At 42.8% G+C, this 24,346-nt stretch overlaps 1 protein-coding gene across 1 annotated transcript in view; it reads right to left on the bottom strand.

Annotated features, from left to right (window-relative positions):
- Positions 1–1,334: 1,334 nt before the first annotated feature.
- The window catches only part of LOC120031107 (eukaryotic translation initiation factor 3 subunit E), a 47,557-nt gene continuing 24,545 nt past the window's right edge, over positions 1,335–24,346 (bottom strand). Inside the window, exons 8-13 of the mRNA XM_038976685.1 lie at positions 23,956–24,082; positions 23,092–23,193; positions 8,769–8,878; positions 3,354–3,456; positions 2,683–2,817; positions 1,335–1,530 (exon numbers count right to left, since the gene is read on the bottom strand). Coding sequence (XP_038832613.1) covers positions 1,495–1,530; positions 2,683–2,817; positions 3,354–3,456; positions 8,769–8,878; positions 23,092–23,193; positions 23,956–24,082 — 613 coding nt within the window. The 3' untranslated portion in view covers positions 1,335–1,494. The remainder of the gene's footprint in view (positions 1,531–2,682; positions 2,818–3,353; positions 3,457–8,768; positions 8,879–23,091; positions 23,194–23,955; positions 24,083–24,346) is intronic.

Here is a 24,346-nt window from a genome sequence, read left to right as displayed (position 1 = left end):
TTCTCTTTTGAAAAGCCAGAGGTCAATTCAGTCTGCCCGGTCAAAAATTAAATAAATAAAAAAGACATTCAATTTAAAAAAAAATTGTAATGAATGTTAATCACTACCAAAGGCTTTGTAGTGTAAACATTTAGATTTTTATTTATTTACCAATATCAAGCTTATGATATATGACATGAAAACATTCAAATATAGTCATGGAACAGAGCATGACTAAAAATGATTGTAGATAATGGAAAGAGGAGCAGCGTCATATAGGAATACCACCCCACAGAGAAAACCAGAGACCTTCCATGACATTTTTCATTTGACACATTTTGTCACACTGGTTTTATACAAGACAAGCGTTCTAACCTCAAGCAATAAAAACACAATGTAAGTTTTCCATTTCATCACTGGGACCGCTTGCAAACCTTTTGTGGGGGGAAAACCTTGGACAATATGTAAAAACAGAACCATGGAAGTTTCCCAGCCAAAACCGAGTGACCTTTTGCCTGTTTATTTCTTTATTCGAGTGCAGTGACAGACATTGTGGTCAAAGGGCTGTTTGCGGCAAGTCTGGTATTGGTCTGGACATCCTACTAAAACAATACAGGAGAGTGCACTGGTAAGGTGAATGATAATTAAGGGCTAGGATAACTTTTATGTTCATGATGCGTCATGGCAAAGGACCGGTAAACCAATCACTTTATCCTCCCCGCTGGCCTGGTCCAAGGTGACGTCAGTGTTTGAATCGTCTGGCTCCGAGCCCCGAGTGCCAATGGAAGCTGGATGCACCTCTTCTTTGCTCCCCCAGAGACGTAGCAGCCCATGAAAGTTTGTCTACCGAAGGACCACTAGTCACTCACAAGAGTAGTCACCTACCTGAAACCATCTCCCCTTTTAGAACAAGGTCAAGTTGAGAGGTAAAAGGGAAAGAAAGTTACGTGAGAAAGACAGAAGCAAGAGTTGGTGAGAGAAGGGGGGGGCGCAAGAGGCACATTAAACTGATTAGTCTGGCTAATGGAGGTTTACGAGTCCCTCATGTCCTCAGAGGGAAAGATGACTGGCAGGGAGTATGACCACTATTAACTGTACATCACCTCTGTCTGCCCCCCCTCCTGTGTGACTGCCATGGTGAACCGGGCCACTAAAACACCATGAAACCCAATAGCCTAAACACTCATTACAGCACATACATGAGCCACATCACCCAAAACAGTATTAACTGTCCCCCTCAGTGACTTAATGCACACATTAAAACTTCCAAGTATTACCAATGCAAAAAAAGTCTAACCACTTAAGCCTCAACCACCATCTGTAATGTCCAGAAATAAAGCGATCATTGGTGAAAATGGTTTTTACACGTCTTTTATTGAATCACTGATGACTTGAACCAAGAGCAAAAAAAAAGATCCTCTGCTCCTTGAGGGACAAGCAGAAAAAACAGGATGTTGTTGCTGGATGGGAATGCTGTGTAGGAACAGGAATAAAAATATTCTCGCTAGTGTCTTGCTAAAAGCCAGTCTCTTGACCTGCCCAGTTGGGTGTCTGGGGAAAAAAGGGAGGAGAAAAGGGAGAGGTTAGACTACCAGTTGACAGACATACAGTATTTTGTTTCTGGGCTTTAATGAATTCTGTGATGAATTAAAAACAGAAATCCCCATGAGAGTATGTAGTCGAACACTTGAAGTTGACTTAAAATGTGAGCAAGTGTGTGTCCGCCCATGTGTATATGCATGCGTAACGGACCCCCAACAGCCCATCCAGATGGCAGGCAGTAAATGTATTAGAAGTGATTTGTAGCCCTGAGGATGTAATGACACTTGTTTGCAGCCTCTTATCTAATTAGAGAAATACCTTAACGAGGGTCTCTGCTTTTACTAAACAGAGATATAGCAGCTCTCTTCCTGCAGATATTCAAACAAGAGAGGTGGTAACTGAACACATCAAAAGATACCTACTCAGAACTGGACAGTTAAAAGGGGGACATTTAAAGCACACTTGGCCCCGTTGTGATTAGATATATATTTATAATAAACTAATCTGAGGGGGTCGGGGAGGCGGTGGACTAACTCATTTAAAAGTTGAAGAATCCGTTTAATTTTGGTTTTACAGACATGTCCTTCTCTCCCTAACTTCAAGGAGCACTACTGGCATGGGGAGAGGGTGGGGCTCAGGGATGTGTGGGATCATTGAGGATTACCTTCGTGGATTAGTTTTACATACCACTCATACATGGTCAAGATCAAAACAGACCAAAATTTGGACCCCAAGCCAAACATCTGTGGGGACCTGTACTAAGTGCAGGGAACTCCGTAGTTTGAGTAATGTTCAGTGAGGCTAGTGTGAGAATCGACCTTATTTGTGCAGCGGTAGCTGAGTCACAGGGCACAGGCCCTGTTTTACGGCAGCGTTGACATCTACCTTGTCATTAGGCCTATGAAGATCAATGGGATGATGGAAGTGCCCGCTAGCTCCGTTAAAACCTGCTCTTACTGGCTGATTCCGTGTCAAGTGGAGCGTTTTGTTGAAGCTGGTTCGTCGACATTCTTCTAGCCCTGTTCTATCTGAGCTGATCATTTCGAGAGGGCTTTGAACTGTGTCCACCCACGTAAGAGACAGAGTCAGTTGGAAAATGGAATAGGTAGTCTAGTCTTTGACAAGGGATGGGAGGGTGGGTAGTGGCGACAACACGCTTACCTCGTTCCTGCTGGCGTGGGCCATCTTCTTCTCGATGTTCATGGCCAGCATCTGGCTCCTGAAGGACAGGCTCTTTGTCTTCTCAATCACCTGCTGGTACGGCGACACAGCGTTGTTCCCCATCACCACGTGACCCTGGATAAGAACAGGACGAAGGGCGCACAGTTAGGCCTAATCACACAGCGGGGAGAGCCAATCACATCTCGTCTCACAGACACGCCACCGTTTTCGCCAACCCGCCAGCCTCTCGGGACACATTTATGTAAATTTCAGTGCACATCTAGGTAATTCTATGTCATTCCAGGCAGAGTGGCTAGGGTATGATTAGCTGATTACAGAGAACTCTGCGCCGTGATGGGTACGCCAAAACATGCAAGACCCAATGTGGAGCTGTACAGAGGAGAACAAGGACTTAAAAAGGGTAAGGTATTGTGGTTGCTTACTTCGTACTGTGTTGTATACCCTCCTATTATGATAATGGCCCATCCCATGCCTTGTTATTCTCGTCTTAGTCATTCTACAGTTATGCACTTTATTGCATCTAGAGGTACACCGGAGAATAAGCTCCCCGATTACGAGGAGTAAAAAAAAAAAAAAAATTCTGATTAATCAATTGCGTGGGAGCAGAGGTCATTGATTGTCGAGGCAGACAGACAGGGCGTCAGTCTTACCAGTTTGGAGTCTATCTTGGCATCCAGCCTGGCGTTGCGGATAAGGTTGACAATCCATCTCTCCGCCTCCTCGGGGGTCATGTTCAGCTTGTCTGCCAGCATGCTGAGGAGGAGCAGAGGAGAAACAGGATTTTTAGAAGGCGAGTGGAACAATACACACGTGTCCTCCGATTAAATAGGCGGTAGAGAAGTTAAGTTGCTAATTGTTTAAAGAAAAATGTGGCCTGAGTTTTGTCTATATAGTTCATATACACACCACATCATCACATTAATCAACTGGGGCGTGGGAAGGTGTACGCCTCTGCCCAATGAGGTCATTTCTGGGCAATATTTGTCCCTTCAGGGGACCCTTTTTGGCCCATTATAGCCCAGGGGCAAAAGTTGGGTATAGCCTCTAATGTACTGAAGCAAACAGCAGAAAAGACCACACATCAGAAAAGCAAAGATTACACAGTGTACATAACATGCTCCTTCATTGTCAGACTGACCTGGTGAAAGCTATGATCCCTTATTGAAGTCACTTGTTAAATCCATTTCAACTCAGTGTAGATGGAGACGTGTTAAAGATTATTCACATTTTTTTTTATTTTTTAAATGGTAGCAGGTGCACCAGTTTGAGTATGTCAAGTACCGCAACCCTGCTGGGTTTCAACCTCAACAGTTTCCCGTGAGCATCAAGAAATGTCCACCATCCAAAGGACATCCAGCCAACTTGACAACTGTGGGAAGCATCGGAGTCAACATGCGCAGGCATCCCTGTGGAACACTTGATACCTAGTGGACTCCATGCCCTGATGAATTGAGGCTGTTCTGAGGGCAAAGGGGGGGTGCAACCGTATAGCAAGAAGGTGTTCCTAATGTTTGGTACACTTCGTGTATATGACAATCCTTTTCAGTGGCGGTCTGATGCCATACCTCTACACTTGCTACACTACTAAATATGACGAATGGGCTGCATTAGGACTGTAACAAAGCTAACAGGACAATGCTAATACATTACCAAGTCATACACATTCTTAGGCTAAAAGGCCTATAAAGTATAAAATACAATGCCATGTCAAAGATACCGGATCAGGGGAACATGCGCAAATGATCTTACATGACCTAGAACAGAAGATTGCATGACTCCCCAGGCTAACGCAATTAGAGGAGTCAGTGGGAATCCCGGTTTCTCTCCCTAGCCAGTCACTTTACTCTTTGATGTTCTCTCCTGGACACACACTTACGTTCACCCCACCTGGCCCAGAGCCTGCCGTGACAGAGCGGGACCTGCTACTGTCCCAAAATGAAAGCCAGGTTGCTGCCGTGGAGCTCTTTGATAGAGCGGTGGGACATGGATGTGTCACCGAGGGAGAGAGGGAGGTGGTGGGCGCCTGGCCCTCTTTGATCCAAAGCCTTTTCCAGTGCAGCAGGCCTCCCTTGCGGCTTTGAAAATAACTAAACCCCCTTGATACTACTACCACCCTCTAGACCCACTCCTTCCCGCCCGCCCGACATTTCCTGCTGTTCCCCCATTTCATATTAGGGGCCTATAAATATACCCATCTCCTCCACCACAAGTAGTATAGCTAGTTCCTTCTCATCCCACAGCCCAGTCACCTAACACACACCTCTCGAACACACCTTTGAACGAACCTCATTAATACACTCGTTCAACAACAGATAGTGTGTGTGCATTGACCGTGGGGTTATGAGGACTGTATGAAAAGTGCACCCCACTAATTATAATTTCCTGCTCCATTAATCAAGTTTCTTCTCCCCCACGGAGATCGGAGAGACAGACCTGTGAGTATGCCAGACCCTCGCCACCCCAAACCACCTCTCGCTATTGGATCAGACCCAGTCCACAATAGTTGCCAATACCAGCAGGACCGTTTCAACGGTCACTTCCCAAACGCTGACTTCTTTAAGACATTCTCCCTCGTAAATTCCCATTTGGAAATAACCTCATTTGGGATAATGTTTGCCTTACCTCAAGGCGCGACAGCAAAAACACATTCTCGCCGCTCTCTGACCCAGCTTGGCATCTTTTTTGAAAGTAGCAGCAAAACTACATACGGAGGGGGTTGAAATTACATCAGTGTCTGGAAGGGGCTCAAAAAAGACAAAAAAACAAATAATAAACAGCATTACCTCAGCATAGAGGCAGTGCCTCGGGGGATTCCAAGTAACAAGAGCGTGATGATCCATCACCACTTTCACCACAGCATTGTTGAAGGAGGTGGACACCAGAAGAGAAAAACACCAGTTAAGAATTGATTAACGTTGAATCCCCACGGGCTGGAGGAGTGGAAAGGGGCACGACCAACCTGTCACTCGCACTCAAATGACTAAATTACGGCAAAATGCTGCGGAAAACAAAATTGCACTTACGGCTCATTACGAAGGACCCGACAAGAGAAAAAAAATACAAAAAAAGTCAGTTGTCCACTCACGTGAGTTTAGGTCATGATGGCTAACATGTGTCTGCCATCCAGGAGTGACAGAATCAACACTAAAAAGGAGACACACAGGTCGCACCAATTTGGGCAAAATGACTGGTGTAGGTCTATAAACACGGTTCAGTTTCAAAATGTAACCCAAGAGATGTGTGACTGCCGCAGAGGGGTACGCAGAGTGCGTTCGTTTGGTGACTCTATCAAGTGGAGGGCACATGTCAGTCAAACCAGACTCAGATCCGAGATCAAAACAAACGTGACCCAGTTTCCTCATGGCGAGTTCACCTCGGCCCTAACCCCCTGCAGAATGTGATCTCCCCAGGCATACCACAGTAAACGCGCAGTGCCCCAAAAGGCCCAGGGCAGCCCCTGCATGCACCCAGGACAACTTCAGTGATAACCTACTCTAATTCATTACGGGAAATCTGGCAATGCTTTCCTGGGGAAGCACATTCATGGATCATATTTTACAAAGGACTCTGCTTTATCTCCTTTATAGACCAGGTCTCAACTTTTATCTTAACCTGGAACTTCAGAAAATGGGGGGCTAGACCTACAAACTCAACTATTGACATATCCCTTGACCCTTAAGCCAACTAGAACGCCTTCTACACTGGTTTTGTTTTACACAGCCATAGCCCTGTTCCTTGAGAAGGGGGGGGGGGATTTCATTTCAACCCCTTACTGGCTTCTCAGCACTCAATTTCAGGCTGGGGGGGATGGGGGGGGGACTCCTGTGAGTCTCTCAGCCACCCTCACACTCAGGGAGAGAGGTCAGGATAACTGTTAGAGAGGGAAAACTCCCATAAGAAGGGGGCACTTCTAAAGTGGCTGGGCTCAGACGAATGCATTGTTAAACACTACCATATGATAGCATTAAGAGATTCCAAGCCATTTGGAACGACCCCCGCTTTCGGCTTCTTGATTAAAATAGATGTTTCGGGAAAACGACCGCGTAGTCTTTCTAATGACTATTGTGAAGTGGAAAAATCTGCCATTTTACATCCAAGTACACAACAATACTATTTCCAACTATCAGAGAAGTTAAGTGTTAGGAAAACATTGAGTGATGGGAAAAGATGTCTACTACCTTTCCATGTGCCACATTTCGGTGTCGGCTGACCGGCTCGGTCTTATGTACGTACTGACAAAGTCACTGGACAGTGTACCATCTGAGGTCAATGTTAGAAATATGACTGGCTATCAACATTCAAGAAAGTCAAATATTGTAATATTACGTTTGTGAATCCAAAAAATGAAATCAAAAATTGTAAAAACATACCCAAGTCTAGACAAAAGGATATGTGGATGCAATTACGGAGCATAAGCTCAAATCCTGGGGTCACATTTTCACAGCTTCCTATATTACATGAGCCTTTCTGCATAAAGTAACTCAATTACCCGCACTTCTAGTCGACTTTCGTCCCATGTTGTGGGCAAAAAAAGCGAGCTAAATATCTGTGAAACCTTCATAGCCAACAGCTGTAAAAATGTCCTCATTAAAAACAGGGATCAGATTCATTTGAGTCCATGCTTGGATGCAGAGGGCTTCTGGGTAGCAGACTAATGACATGGAATTTGAGCGTTTGTCAAAAATAAACTACGTGTTCTGTCCATCGTCATCGCAGCGGCTTTAAATAAACACGGAAATCCCTGACACTGCCGAGGACCGCTCTGTTTTACCTTTCCTTTACAACCTCAGCTAACAAAGACGTACAAACACAGGACAAAAATTGAGAAACATCACAATTCAACTTCCTACTGTTACCACTAACCTTTGTGGTCTTTAACAAGTAAATGTATCCAATTGCAGCAAGTCTGCCAAAAAAAAGAGCCGGCACTCCTAATCAATTCCAGACAATCTGCAACTGGAGATTGACAGAGCCCTATTGTGTTCCATGGTTCAACCTTGACTACAGACCTCCACAGCTCTGTATAACAGGCAGTGCAATAATTGCTCTGTCAAAAGTTATAATTCATTCACCCTTTCCATTCAATGTCCATGACAGCATATTGTAAATATTCCATTCAACGTTGGAGTATTACCATTTTTGCCTTAGTACAGTAACTATGTCTTTCTAAATGCATTTCCACAAGTACAAATGTTCAGTGTACACTAAAAGCAGTGAGGTAAAAATAAAGTAGTATATCAGACTAGAGTGAAGAGTGAGCGAAGTCCACAGTAAGATGAAGGCTAATGGTAGACTGGGCCTTAGATGCGCCTAATCTGTATAGCTATACATTTGTTATTTTCTAGAATTGATGCACAAGAGGCAGCCAAATCCTTAATTGTGGACCATTTACCCCCCCCCCCTCTAATACTCACAATAATTAGCGTTGACTAAATGTATTGTTTTGGTGACTGTCCAAGTTAAATTTATTGTAGTGGATGTAACAAGGCTTGGGAAAGAGAGAACTTCAGAACCCTCTGAACACCAGCCACCCTGACCCAGGACGACTCAGAAGTGGAGCTACGCTGTTCCTCTCTCCCCCGCATCAGCAGCTGGCAAAATCTAAAGCCGTCAAAGCCCATCTAAACCCTGAACTCTCCCCGAGAGAAACCTGTCCCTGGTTTGGTCTCTCACTGAGGTGGTCTTTAAAAGTTTAGTGAGCAGAACAACCAGGAAGCAGTTAAAGCTCCCATTGACTAATCCCTAAAATGTGTATGTGGAGATGTGAGTGTATTTGACTGGGGAAAGGGGCAATAAACGCTTATCTGTGGGGGGCATTCCTGTAATCACTGCACATATCCACCCTCTTCCTGCAGCTGGTCTGCTTAGCAAGCTCATTGGCTGGTGACAGACTGTCATGACCTTCCTGTGTACTTTAGCTAGTCTGAGCTGGCCACTGTAGTGCATGGTGCACATCTTAGCATTTGGACAGTGATGGCGAACAACGGTCTAGCAAAGACTGATCTCTTGCAAGGTCCTTCCTGTCAGTTCCCCAACTGGTGCTTTGCATCACTCCCTGGTCTCACCTGATGCTGATGCACTGGTGGATCCTGCAGAAAGTCTCAAAGATGAACAGACGGGCATTCTCAATGAAGTCCTCCAGGCAAGCCACCAGGAAGAAGTCATTCACAAGCACCTGGAAGAGATGGTGGGAAATAAAAGTTAAGTAATACAAATATTGTAGTGATTATTTGCCTCTGTGTATGCATTTCTATAAAAGACCACTGCAGGGTTTAAGGAAAGTAAAACAGTTAAATGAATGTTAAGCTTTTTCGTAAACTCATTAGCGCAATCAAGATCGGATTCTGACTGAGTGGCCCTGGAGAGCCATAAAAGTGCAGCAGTAACAGGTTTCCCCCTTGCAGTCCTTATTTGGGATTGAGGCCCCGATTAAAATATGGGGAAACCCAATTCACTGCCAAATTAAAATAGAGCAGAAGAAAGGATTATTTATATTTTTCTTCATACATGCAGAGTAAAGGGGGGTGGGGGTCTTGCTCTAACCACATTTAAGTTACCAGGCGATTTACTTTGGCAAAAGCCTCAAAAGGAGAAACCCCCATCTGCAAAAAAGTACTCCCAGGCCACTCGGGGTGCTCCAAAATCGACCACAAATCTTTTAATTCAGCTGCCTCCACATGAAACGGGAGACAAGAATGGAGCCAGCCACTGACCACAGTGGCTGTGACTTATCACTGTTCATCTGTGCCCAGGGGTGCAGGGTCAACTGTGCAGTGCGGGAGAAACCAATTTACACACCACCACACTCTCAGGGGTTCTACAGCCACCATAGAGGCAAGAACACCCTCTGCCCAACATTAGAACACATGGGCTAGCTACACTGACAGATGGGCTACAGCAAAATTGAAAAGTTTACACCGCCATAAAAGAGCAGTAAGACAGCTCTACTTAGTGTTCATGACCCCATTGTGCACTCAAATGTTGGGTCAAAAGGCTTTACATTCCTTTGTGGTTATTACTGCGTTCCTACTCTCGAGTACTAGGTTCACGTCACAGACCTCAGTTTTGAAAAGTTCTCCCAAGAACTCACAACTCTTTGTATGCTTAGAGAGCTGTTTGCACCCTCTATTTCTGCTTGAAGAAAACCCAATTACATGGCGCTATCAGGCAACACCACATTTCAGCAACGACAACGCTTATCTAGGCATGATAAACTTTGAACCGCTAAGTGTCCTAATCAGTGTCATCTGGGATTCAGCCCAAGATCCTCAAACAAGTTTTGAAAGGGCTAGAAGTGACCTTTTATGCACAATCTGATGAGCTAAACTTGGTAGGCTTTCCCCCCCGCTTTCTTCAACATGCAAAAGTTGCCAACATCTGACAGCGATTCCAGCTGGGGGGGGGGGGGGACCTGCAAGGAGACAAACACAGGCGCTTACTTACATGACAGGGGGTGCATTCAAATAAGACTGGATTTCCCACTTCCTTTCAAATCAATTTCTACTCACTGTTGAAGGTTGCCGTGAAGACATGGGAGTTGGAAAACAACACTGATATCTGACTATTACAGCAATCAGTAAATAGTTGGGTATCACCCAGAGTAATGTAACCCTTTTGTTCTCTTCTCGATGACTCCAAACTGATGCATTACACATGCTCATCAAGACGAAGGCCCATCCCCAATGGAATATCTTTCTACCTCTCAACCATCACTCCACAAAATTGAATGAGGTTTTTTCGTGGCGTGTGTCTGTCTGCAAAATCCCCTTGCCTTTATTGCTTTCAAATGAGCCCATTTTGTGAAAATGTTTGCAGACCCATCACACTTAAGGTGCAGCAGCTTAACTGTTGCACAACCACCCACCTCGACAGACAGGCGGTCCTGTGTGTGAACGGAGCGCGCTCCGATTTACCCTTTGGCGTGTACGATCACATATGTGATAATTGTTGAGTGGTCCCTGCAGCGAACCACGGCAAAAACGTGATCGGGACAGTAGCAACTGAATGTATGATGCAACAAACGCCTAAAGAGCATTGTCTGAAAAGCATCTAAACATTGTTTTGCACCCATGGGAAATAAAGGTCTTCAACCGTATACCTCAATTTCACCTTTATTGTAAAATATATCTTTTTTATTTAACAAGGCAAGTTAAAGTTAACAAATTCTTATTAACGATAAGATAAATGCGAACTTCATCATCCAAACTCATTCCAAAATGTTTGGTTACCTTTATTTAACTAGGCAAGTCAGTTAAGAACAAATTCTTATGTACAATGACGGCCTAGGAACAATGGTTAACTTCTCTAGGGTAGGGTGCAGCATTTGGAATTTTGGATGAAATGCATGCCCAATTTAAACTGCCTGCTTCTCGGGCCCAGAAGGTTTGATATGCATATAACTGGTAGATTTGGATAGAAAACACTCTAAAGTTTCCAAAACTGTTAAAATACTGTCTGTGAGTATAACATAACTGATTTGGCAGGTGAAATGGTTTTGTAGTTTTCTATTCAATGCCATTACAGTATCCATTGACTTAGGACTCAAATTGCAGTTTCTATGCCTTCCACTAGATGTCAAGTCTTTAGAAATTGTTTCAGGCTTGTATTCTGAAAAATGAGGAAGTAAGAGCAGTCTGAATGAGTGGACCCTAAAGTGTCACACAGCTTTTTCATGCGCGAGACCGAGAGAGAGAGAGTGCCTTTCTTGTTTACCTTTAAAATTGACGACATTAGTGTCCTGTTGAAATATTATCGATTATTTAGGCTAAAAACAACTTGAGGATTGAATATCATTTAACATGTTTCTATGAACTTTATGGATACAATTTAGATGTTTTGTCTGCCTGTTTCGACTGTGTTTTAGCCTGTGGATTACTGAAGAAAACGCGAACAAAACTGAGGTTTTTGGATATAAAGAGACTTTATCGAACAAAAGGAACATTTGAGTAAATGAATGTCTGCTGAGTGCAACCATATGAAGATCAAAGGTAAGGGATTCATTTTCTCTATTTCTGACTTGTGTAACTCTTCTACTTGGCTGGTTACTGTTTGTAATGATTTGTCTAGTGGGCTATGTTCTCAAATAATCGTAAGGTATTCTTCCGCCGTAAAGCATTTTTTAAATCTGACACTGTGGTTGGATTCACAAGAAGTTCATCTTTAAACCTATGTAAAATATGTTTTGTTTTCTGAATTTTTATAAGGAATATTTCTGTATTTGAATTTGGCGCCCAGCAGTTTCACTGGCTGTTGAAGAGGTGGGACGCTAACGTCTCACGTACCCAAGAGAGGTTAACTGCCTTGTTCAGGGGCAGAACGACACATTTTTACTTTGTCAGCTCGGGGATTCAATCTAGCAACCTTTTGATTACTGGCCCAACGCGCTAACCACAAGGCTACCTGCCGCCCCATAAACCAGTCTAAATACCAGACTTCACTGACAAAAAAAAATAAAATAATAAAAAATACTTTAGTTTGCGACCTAACAGAGTTTAAAAATGTACCATATCTCTGGTGAGCACAAGGGAGAAATGTAATATGGTTTGGAAATGAGATGCATGTCAGCTAGCTAACAGCATCTAAATACTTTGATGTCAAATATGAACAAATATGGCTGCCAAACGCAAACTCCCTAATCACATTCACTATAAGACGCAAACAAAGACAAAGATGGCTGCGCCCTTTGCTTGAAAAATAGGAACTTAGGTTGGTCACTTTTTAACATATTACAAATCTTTGATGTACTTGTTACAGTGTATACAAGAACCGAAGCACATGACTTGACAAGTCATTGACCTATTTTGGCAAATCACAAAGCAAATAGATCACCCCATATACAAGCCTACTGCCAAGGCTAACCGTAGCACAAAAGCTAGACAGGGATGAAACCATTTTAGTGGTGGGGGGTCATTTCATTTCTGGGGGGTTTCAAGTCCATGGGGGAAGTATCCAGGGGGGATATGATGCAGGAAATATTACTACGACCGGGGATGTATCAATACAATTGGGGGCAAACAGAAGTTTATAAGCCAAATTAAAACGCCTGGAAAAGGAGATTGAGCTGGCAACCCTGAAGTACCATAGTAAAAATCTGTTACCTCGTTCAAAACAACTGGGAACACGGGGGGGGGGGGGGGGGGGGGGGGTCTCTCCGACTGGGAGAATGTTGTGCAAGAAACGGAATGCATGATTTGTCACCAGTACTTGAAAATGTGAACAAAACAAGAAACACATTAGACTCCATACATACAGTATGCTAGAAGAAAACGACAACATGATATACAGAAAATAAGGCACTTTGATAGGAACGCACATGTCCAAAGTTATTATTTATAAGGAAAACAATGAAGGCAATTCATGGGCCAGCCAGAAAATGTGTCAGGGGGAAAAAGTTTGGCCTGGTCTTTTTTACCCCTTCTCCTCAATTGGTAGTTACAGTCTTGTCTGCAGGGGAGTTGCAGTGAAAGTCGAGAGCCATGCGTCCTCCGAAAAACGACCCTGCCAAGCCACACTGCTTCTTGACAAACTGCTCGCTTAACCCAGCCGCACCAATGTGTAGGAGGAAACGCTGTCACGCTGGCGACCGTGTCATCTTGCAGGCGCCCTGCCCGCCACAAGGAGTAGCCAGAGCGCGATGGGACGAGGAAAATCCAGCTGGGCCCTACCCTAGCCTAACGACACTGGGCCAATTCTGCACCACCTCATGGGTCTCCCAGTCACAGCCCGGTTGAGACTGCCTGGAATTGAACCCGGTTCTGTAGTGCTGCCTCAAGCACTGCGCTACTCGGGAGGCCGTGCAAGGCCTGTTCTAACTAGAGATGCGCAAGGTCTTGATACTTGATCTGGGGAAACACTGGGAAAGTGCTTGGGCTCTCGAAGAGAAGTCGTCTGGCTCAGTAAAGCCTCAAACACAAATTGTAACAGTGAAATGGGCTACTTATGTGAACTCATTAACACACTTCAAGTCAAACTGTTAGAAAATAATTTGAAATTGACAAGTTGAAACATAGCCTATAGATAATTAGCAGGCAGCGCAAGTTAACCTTTTCTCAATAGGGGGTGCTGTTTTCACTTTGTAAAAAATTTGTTCCCAAATTAAACTGCCTCGTACTCAATTCTTGCTCGTACAATATGCATATTATTATTACTATTGGATAGAAAACACTCTAGTTTCTAAAACCGTTTGAATTATATCTGTGAGTAAAACAGAACTCGAGTTGGAGCAATCTTCCTGTCAGCAAGTGAGAAATCAGAAATCAGCCAGGCTGTTCTGAGGTCAGTTTATTAATTTGCATGTCTTCTATTGGTTGAGATGCACTGCATACGCCTACCCCTGGATGTCAGCAAATAGTGAGAATTGGAATGGAGTTGCTAGGCAGATCTGAGGCCATATAAATGGACTGGGAACGTGGGGTCCAGTCTTTCCTTCATTCGCCATGACGCAAGACAGACCTCAGGATGGCGTTCTAGAAAGCTCCCGTTATAGCCCTTAGATATATCCGGCTCTGATTTTATTCGATATAGGTGTTAAAGACATCATAATGTTGTTATTTTAAACCGAGTTATATCAGTTTATATCAGTATATTGCGATTTTCGGTATTTTATTTGTGCTGCGTTATGGTGATTTGGACACGTCTTCGCCACATGGCTAATGTTTACTGCTAATTCCAAAGTTGAAGGCGACAATCTACAACCGAGCAACGATTCCTCTGGACAAAGGACAACTTGCCCAAGATTCTGATGGGAGCTCATCAAAAAGTAAGAAGTATTTATGATGTTAATTCGTTGTTCTGTTGAAAAATGTGAAACTACTGTTCCGCCATTAATTTCGGTGCGGTCTCGCTTTAACGCACGCTGTATGTCGTAGTAACGTTAATTTTAAAAATCTAACACAGCGGTTGCATTAAGAACTAATGCATCTTTCATTTGCTGTCCAACCTGTATTTTTTAGTCAAGTTTATGATTAGTTACTGATTAGATTAGGTGCCTCTCCCAAGATTTCTCCCGACATTTTGTTGGCAGCTTGGCTACTATTCTCATTGTATAACCACGATTTGTGCCGCTAAATATGCACATTTTCGAACAAACTCTATATGTATTGTGTAATATGATGTTATAGGACTGTCATCTGAAGAAGTTTGAGAAGGTTAGTGAAAAAATTAATATCTTTTGCTGGTTTATTCGTTATCGCTATTGTTGGCTTGAATCAATGCTGTTGTGTGGTTGGCTATTGTAGTAAGCTAATATAATGCTATATTGTGTTTTCGCTGTAAAACACTTAAAAAATCTGAAATAGGGGCCTCCCGGGTGGCGCAGTGGTCTAGGGCACTGCATCGCAGTGCTAACTGCGCCACCAGAGTCTCTGGGTTCGCGCCCAGGCTCTGTCGCAGCCGGCCGCGACCGGGAGGTCCGTGGGGCGACGCACAATTGGCATAGCGTCGTCCGGGTTAGGGAGGGTTTGGCCGGTAGGGATATCCTTGTCTCATCGCGCTCCAGCGACTCCTGTGGCGGGCCGGGCGCAGTGCGCGCTAACCAAGGGGGCCAGGTACACGGTGTTTCCTCCGACACATTGGTGCGGCTGGCTTCCGGGTTGGAGGCGCGCTGTGTTAAGAAGCAGTGCGGCTTGGTTGGGTTGTGCTTCGGAGGACGCATGGCTTTCGACCTTCGTCTCTCCCGAGCCCGTACGGGAGTTGTAGCGATGAGACAAGATAGTAATTACTAGCGATTGGATACCACGAAAATTGGGGAGAAAATGGGATAAAATAAAATAAAAAAAAATAATAAAAAAAAGTTAAAAAATCTGAAATATTGGCTGGATTCACAAGATCTTTGTCTTTCATTTGCTGTACGCTGTGTATTTTTCATAAATGTTTTATGATGAGTATTTAGGTAATTCACGTTGGTCTCTGTAGTTATTCTAGTTGCTTTGGTGAGAGTTGTGATGGTGGCTACAATGGTAAACTATGATTTATACCTGAAATATGCACATTTTTCTAACAAAACATATGCTATACAATAAATATGTTATCAGACTGTCATCTGATGAAGTTGTTTCTTGGTTAGTGACTATTTATATCTTTATTTGGTCGAAATTGTGATAGCTACCTATGCAGGAAAAAAATGGTGGGGGGGAAAAAAAGTGTCTTTTGCTATCGTGGTTAGCTAATAGAAATACATAGTGTCTTCCCTGTAAAACATTTTAAAAATCAGAAATGATGGCTGGATTCACAAGATGTGTATCTTTCATCTGGTGTCTTGGACTTGTGATTTAATGATATTTAGATGCTAGTATTTACTTGTGACGCTATGCTAGGCTATGCTAGTCAGCTTTTTTACTGATGGGGGTGCTCCCGGATCCGGGATTGTGACCAAGTAGAAGTTAACTGTCCTGTTGTATGAGACATCACTTTTTGGTACAGTGAGTGCATTGACATCATGCGCATAAAAGTTTTATTAAATAAAAAATTATAGTAATAAAAAAAACAGGGCGACCATTGGATATAATCTTTTCGCACAAGACTAAGGTATGTGTGTGCTGGGCCTGCTCTGAGAAGACTGACAGGACACTACTCCCAAGACAATGCTGCTAAAGCACCTCGACGAGAACTGGTCTCCAACCTGAGTAGTAACACAGAGCAGCATCTGTTCCAACCACATGGAGTCTCTGTAAACAAGACCCCAAGCAGGGAAGTCGAGACCAACCTACAGGGCTCTTCAAAAAAGTGCACGAGTGTTCAACAAGCTTGGTGATTGAGGGCGCGTAAGGTCTTTTCTGAAATGGGATAGTTACAATATTGTTGGTAGTATGTCATTTAGCGACTGCTGCCACCCCCCGCTGAGGCATTTGCACAGGAAAGATCAGTTTGAGGCAGTGCTTTGGATACTTTCTGTCCGAGCACAGATTAGGCAGATAAAAACTAGCAAATAAAAAAAGGAATCTTCACAAATTAGTTTAGTTATAGGTTCCTCATTCGTTAAGAAAGACTGGGGGAGCTAGAGGCTCTTTATATTAGCTTAAAAATAGATTAGGATGAAATGGGAGCTTCAGTAAACCGCTGACATAATTTACTTCTGTGAGAGCCATTTGATCAGGCCAGATGTTTTTCATTCAGAGCGTTTATTGTCAAGAAGCAAAGATGAAGGGGGCCAAATAGCCCAAAGTTCAGCCTTTTATTTCTCAGCAGGTCCAAATTATCAAATCATTTGGGAAATCTCAATTATACTCATGTATGCAAAGAATGAAGCTGGGAGATTGGGTTTCAGAGAATATACCCAGGGCACTGCACCAATTAGCACACCTGGTTATTCTCTAAACCTGATTCCTGTCCAGTGATTGGGTCTCCAGAACCTGTCCAGCCCATCATCAGTAAATTAAAGAACCACAAATTTACCCTAAATGACAGATGACAAATGTAGACACAATTAAACATCTGACCTATGTTAGAAGTAGATGAAACAAACCGCAAGTTGTAAATATGTTCACAGGGACATTGTCTGCACTCAAACCTAGGAAATCTTAATACCAATGTTGTATTACTAGTTCATACTAGTGTTATTTTACAGCATTTCAATCTGAGTGGATTAGTCTTCCACCTAAACTCTTGATGATTCTGAACTGAGTGATACGTTTGACAGAACTACTCCCAGAAATTCCCTGAAAGGGCAGCTAGCTGCTGATTCAAATAACCATTGATGCTTTTTCCTTATTTGGCCACAGTTGTCCAGTTGTCTCATCATACTAAGAAATATTATATCATCTTAAGGATTTAATTTTTTTTGCCTAAAATATCATACCCAAATCTAACTGCCTGTAGCTCAGGCCCTGAAGCAAGGAAATGCATTTTATTGGTACCATTTGAAAGGAAACACTTTGAAGTTTGTGGAAATGTGAAAGGAGTGTAGAAAAATTTAACATTAGATCTGGTAAAAGACAAGGGGAAAAAAACGTGTATTTTTTTTCTACCATCATCTTTGAAATGAAAAGAGTAATGCCATAATGTATGATTCCAGCCCAGGTGCAATTTAGATGTTGGCCACTAGATGGCAGCAGTGTGAGAGAAAAGTTTCAGACTGATCTAATGAACCATTGCATTTTTGTTCATAATGTCAAGATTGCCCAAATGTGCATAATTTGTTCATTAAATAACTTTTTTCAAAACAGTGCACCATTTTCAAACAATAGCATGGTATCCCTTCACTGTAATAGCTACTGTAAATTGGACAGTGCAGTTAGATTTACAAAAATGTAAGCTTTCTGCCAATATCAGATATGTCTACATCCTGGGAAATTCTCTTGTTACTTACAACCTCATGCTAAATCGCATTTGCCTATGTTAGCTCAACAGTCCCACAGGGGACCCACCAATCCTGAAGATAACTAAATGGAATATCTTCACGCATTAGCATGGACACTTATAGTAGTCGAGTTTTGCAACAAAAGGAGAGACACTCAATTGCATAGAGCTTTTTGTCTACAAACTGCATCCTTTCTAAAATTGCTTTCACTCCAACTGAAGCCTTCTGTAGATGCAAGGATCCATCTTTGTTTGTGTTCTACAACGTACATCAAATAAAAGTGAAATATTTTGAGCCGAAGGTCTTAAAAATCAGCCATGGTGGGAACAGATTAAGTAGATTTGTATGTCGACCTATTTTATTCCAATTTGTAAGTCGCTCTGGATAAGAGCGTCTGCTAAATGACTTAAATGTAAATGTAGAGCGTTTCAATCTTGCCATCCACATGTACTAGAGAAGTAATTCCTCTTGCCAAAGAGCCTTCCCTTGTACCTCAGAGTATTTTGCAGAACTAATCTACTCTTAACGCAGGCTTCAATTCCATTCAAGTCTGTGGCTAGTTAGCACAAATTAAACAGCCTTCCTGCAAATCCAATTACACTTAACAGAAATAAAACAACATGTAAAATGTCATGTTTCATAAGCTGAAAAAAACATTCCATACAAACAAAAAGCTTCTCAAATTATGTGCACAATTTTTTTTACATCCCTGTTAGTGAACATCTCTTTTGCCACGATAATCCATCCAACTGACAGGTGTGGCATTTCAAGAAGATGATTAAACAGCATGATCATTACACAGGTGCACTTTTTCCTGAGGACAAGAAAAGGCCACTAAGATGTGCAGTTGTGCCACACAACACCACAGATGTCTCAAGTTGAGGAAGTGCGCACTTGGCATGCTGATTGCAGGAATGTCCACCAGAGCTGTTGCCAGAGAATGTAATGTTCATTTCTCTACCATAAGCCCCTCCAACCAGCCTCACAACCGCAGACCACGTGTAACCACGCAAGCCCAGGACCTCCACTTTCTCCACCTGTGGGATCGTCTGAGACTGGCCACCCAGACAGCTGATGAAACTGGAGTATTTCTGTCTGTAATAAAGCCCTTCTGTGGGGAAAAACACATTCTGATTGGCTGGGCAAGTGGGTGGGCCTATGCCTTCCCAGGCCCACCCATGGATGCACCCCTTCCCAGTCATGTGAAAGGCATAGATAAGGGCCTAATGAATGTATTTCAATTGCCTTATATGGAATGTAACTCAGTAAAATTGTTGCCTTTATATTTTTTCCAGTATACACGCACACACAGAGCTTCCAAGTTGAGTTTGTGTCTGGGACACTACAATACAGTAGATGGTGTTGTGAACAATTGGTGTTATGCATTAGTTTCTGGTGGTGAGAGAGTTGACAGCACTACTAGCTAGCTAACCAGCCAACTTTTCACCTACATGGTATTTAATAATTTCTTGAAATAAACAAATGAACTTAAGCGACCAGACTTGTTTGGTTTTGTTAAGCTAACATGCTGACCACACCGCTCAAATCGCATGCGCTGCAAAGTAAATGTACACATACATGTTATTCAAAGTCGGTTGCCAACCATATAAAGTCCAAAGATGAAGCCTGAAGGAGGAGAGATGACTAGAAACAAACTCCGTTTACCCTTTTATCAACATGCGCGTGATGGCGCATGCACACGCGGTCTGGTCAGCAGCTAACTTAAATCCAGTTCATTTCTAGCTAGCTATACCTAGTGGCAAATAACCAGCTACAGTAACATGAAAGAAGAACGCCATCAATCCTTATGGAAACTGTGAGTGTGATCATAAACCAGAGATTGGTATGCAGAGATGAAATAAGTCCACCACCTACTACAGTCTGCACTAGTGAAGAGTTACGCTAAAAGCAGCAACCACCAGTAACCCACCCACCATTCAATTTGACCTATCACAAAGTGGTGTGTTGGTGTAAGCCAGAGAGTCATTTTGTAAGTTTTGAAAGCGTCATCTTTGCAGTCCACCACGAGCCAATACCCCTGACGAACAGCTGGCTTCAAATACAATTTTGTGTCACACGCGCCGAACAGGTGTAGACCTTACAGTGAAATGCATACTTACAAGCCCTTAACCAACAACGCATTTAAGAAAATATCAACAAAACAAAGTAAGAGAAGAGTAACTAATTAAAGAGCAGCAGTAAATAATAGTGGGGCTATATACCAGGAGGTACCGGTACAGAGTCAATGTCAATGTGCGGGGGCAACGGTGGAGAGGTAATATGTACATGTAGGTAGAGTTATTTCAGTGACTATGCATAAATAGGGAGGGCAATGAAATTAGTCTGGGTAGCCATTTGATTAGCTTCTCAGGAGTCTCATGGCTTGGGGGTAGTAGCTATTTTAGGAGACTCTTGTACCTAGACTTAATAATGACAATTACAACAATACTGAATGAACACTTATTTTAACTTAATATAATACATCAATAAAATCAATTTAGCCTCAAATAAATAATGAAACATGTTCAATTTGGTTTAAATAATGCAAAAACAAAGTGTTGGAGAAGTAAAAGTGCAATATGTGCCATGTAAGAAAGCTAACGTTCCTTGCTCAGAACATATGAAAGCTGGTGGTTCCTTTTAACATGAGTCTTCAATATTCCCAGGTAAGAAGTTTTAGGTTGTAGTTATTATTGGAATTATAGGACTATTCCCCTCTATACGATTTGTATTTCATATACCTTTGACTATTGGATGTTCTTATAGGCACTTTAGTATTGCCAGTGTAACCGTATAGCTTCCATCCCTCTCCTCGCTCCTACCTGGGCTCAAACCAGGAACACATCGACAACAGCCACCCTCAAAGCAGCGTTACCCATGCAGAGCAAGGGGAACAACTACTCCAAGTCTCAGAGCGAGTGACGTTTGACACGCTATTAGTGCGCACCCCGCTAACTAGCTAGCCATTTCACATCGGTTACACCAGCCTAACCTCGGGAGTTGATAGGCTTGAAGTCATAAACAGCGCAATGCTTGAAGCACAGTGAAGAGCCGCTGGCAAAACGCACGAAAGTGCTGTTAGAATGAATGCTTACGAGCATGCTGGTGCCTACCATCGCTCAGTCAGACTGCTCTATCAAATCATAGACTTAATTATAACATAATAACACACAGAAATACAAGCCGTAGGTCATTAATATAGTCGAATCCGGAAACTATCATCTCGAAAACAAAACGTTTATTCTTTCAGTGAAATACGGAACCGTTCCATAATTTATCTAACGGGTGGCATCCATAAGTCTAAATATTCCTGTTACATTGCACAACCTTCAATGTTCTGCCATAATTACGTACAATTCTGGCAAATTAGTTCGCAATGAGCCAGGTGGCCCAAACTGTTGCATATACCCTGACACTGCGTGCAATGAACGCAAGAGAAGTGACAATTTCACCTGGATAACATTGCCTGCTAACCTGGATTTCTTTTAGCTAAATATGCAGGTTTAAAAATATATACTTCTGTGTATTGATTTTAAGAAAGGCATTGATGTTTATGGTTAGGTACACGTTGGAGCAACGACAGTCCTGTTTCGCGAATGCGCACCGCATCGGTTACGAGTAATATCATCAACCATGTGTAGTTATAACTAGTGATTATGATTGATTGATTGTTTTTCATAAGATAAGTTTAATGCTAGCTAGCAACTTACCTTGGCTTCTTACTGTATTTGCGTAACAGGCGGGCTCCTCGTGAGGCAGGTGGTTAGAGCGTTGGACAAGTTAACCGTAAGGTTGCAAGATTGAATCCCCGAGCTAACAAGGTAAAAATCTGTCGTTCTGCCCCTGAACAAGGCAGTTAACCCACCACTCCTAGGCCGTCATTGAAAATAAGAATGTGTTCTTAACTGACTTGCCTAGTTAAATAAGTGTCAAAAATGTAATTACATTTATTTTAAATCAGCAAAAATCAGCATCCAAAATTACCGATTTCCAATTGATATGAATACGGCCCTAATTAATCGGCCATTCCGATTAATCGGTCGACCTCTAGTATGTAGACAGCTACGAAAAATACAGATTTACTCTCTAGGTAGATAGAGAATCTCATGATAAGCTGTAGACCACTACCTCAGGCGAGCAAAACCTCAAGACTTCCTTAGATATCGTGCACCAGCTGTTCACATATATGCATCGGCCTCTGCCCCGCATCTTACCAGAGGCTGCTGTTCTGTCCTGCCGATGGAGTGTATAACCCGCCAGTATGTTCTTAATGTCGCCGTTCAGCCACGACTCGGTGAAACTTAAGATATTACAGTTTTCAATGTCCTATTGGTAGGACATGTGTTTTTAGCTCGTCCCATTTATTTTCCAGCGATTGAACAGTTAGCAGGACGGAAGGCAAGGGCAGATCAGCCACTCGTCGCCTGATCCTCACAACACACCAGATCTTTTTCTACGGCTTGTTATTACCTCGTTTTGTCACTGAGAATTTGGCCTAGATGGACGAAGGCATTGCTGGTAATGCAGCCTTTATTTTTAGCTGATGCACTACAGTTACTTCAATGGCAGTACACATCAAGCCACTACAAACCAAAATGGAAATAAATTATCACAACAACTGTCTATGACACATCTCTTAAATGAGTGTCTGAACGCCCCTGCATAGACCTTTGCTTATAAAAGCTTTTACTGTTAACTACCAGGCTGATGGACAATTACAGGCCATCATAAAAATCTGGCCAGACCAATGAGTCATAGGGTTTCCCAGAGGACTTCTGTATCACCCAAGTGACCTACTGCAATTCTACCGTCGGCAATTATGTATGGCCCCATGTATTAAAAAAAATAGTCAAGTCCAATGCTGTGAGAAAGGTCAGCCAATCTTGCATGATCCCTAATGGTGTTTCCTTCTGTGCTAGCTACAAGGGAACGTTGGGAGGGCTGGTTGGCTAATCCAAATCACTCTGTAAACCAAGGAATATATAGAGTTCTGTTAAACTTTTAAAACCGAGGTCTGAAAAGGAGAAATTATTCACAATCTATTGCAAATTGATGGGTGGGTGCGTGCGGGGGGGAGGTCTGCTGGGACTTACCGACTCACACTCCCTCAGTTTCTTCTGAGCGCTGTCAAAGTCAAAGTTCACATACAGGCACTCCACAAACTCTGTGATGGGATCTTTGTAGGTGTAGGACTCCTGGGAATGAAAAAAATAAACATTTCTAACAATTTGCATATGCCTGTGTGTGCTCTCTTTTTTTCAGCAGTGGAAATAGCACAGGTTATCTCGACAGGCAAGGCGGCATGTCGCCAATCCACCACTAAAAATAAAAAAGCCAAATGTGGAGAAACATGGCTAACCAAATACTAGAATTTACAAGGCAGTGAATAAAAGCAGATTCAAAAAGTCCCCTAAACAGTTCCAAACCATGGTAGCGGGGAGAGACCCAAGAAGACCCAAAAGACAGAACAAACACCGAGCACATGTTTTAGTGATCACACAGAGCCCACCGAGACAGCGCTTATTTAGCTTTCAGAGCCATTGATCTCTGAAGAAGCTACCAATGTTGGGTTGGGGAAGAAATCGGTACTCTACAATCAGACCGTCTGCTGCCATTTATCAAATGTAATGGGTTCAAGACCTCTCTAGCCAGGACCAGATCTGATAGAGTATACTCTATCAGCCAAGGCCTTGCATTGCTCATAGATGTGTGGTTTCTCTGGACTTTAAATGGGGTTGGGATAAATGCAGAAGACATTTCAGTTGAAGGAATTCAGCTGTACACCTGACTAGGTATCCCCCCCCTTTCCCTAATAGTTGGTGACATCTTGTGTCAAAATGCCAACCCTACACTGACAACTAAGGTTGGCTAACACATTACTGTCCAAAAGGTGAGAGAAACTTAGTAGGAAATGTGTTCAGAGAAATTGGGGTAAGGAATGTGTTCAGATTTTTTACCTGCTGTATGACCTTGACCAGATCTTTCAGGACCTGCCGCCGCTTGCGAACGTCTTTGTTTGTGATGACAGCTGTGGTCAGGTAACGCAGAATGTGTGGGCACATGGTCTGAATGGCGTTGAGGTACCTGGAATGACAAAAACAAAGGTCACGACAAGAACAAATTATCAGGGGTCTTAAAAGTACTGGAGGAACTACATGGCAAAAAAGCAATGGCCCATGATGCGAGTTGATATTTATGGAGGTGAAGGCTATACAAAGTTGATAAACCTATGCATACACCAACACACAGTTTAAGGGCATAAAGGTCTATTTATGTACGCAAGTAACTTAGCAATTAGGCTCATGGCATTTAGGACGTCTGACCTTAGACCAAACAGATATGTCCGTA

Source organism: Salvelinus namaycush, chromosome 37 (assembly GCF_016432855.1).
Source record: "Salvelinus namaycush isolate Seneca chromosome 37, SaNama_1.0, whole genome shotgun sequence".
In the NCBI taxonomy this organism is placed as follows: Eukaryota; Metazoa; Chordata; class Actinopteri; order Salmoniformes; family Salmonidae; genus Salvelinus; species Salvelinus namaycush.
This window is presented reverse-complemented; position numbering and strand designations above follow the sequence as displayed.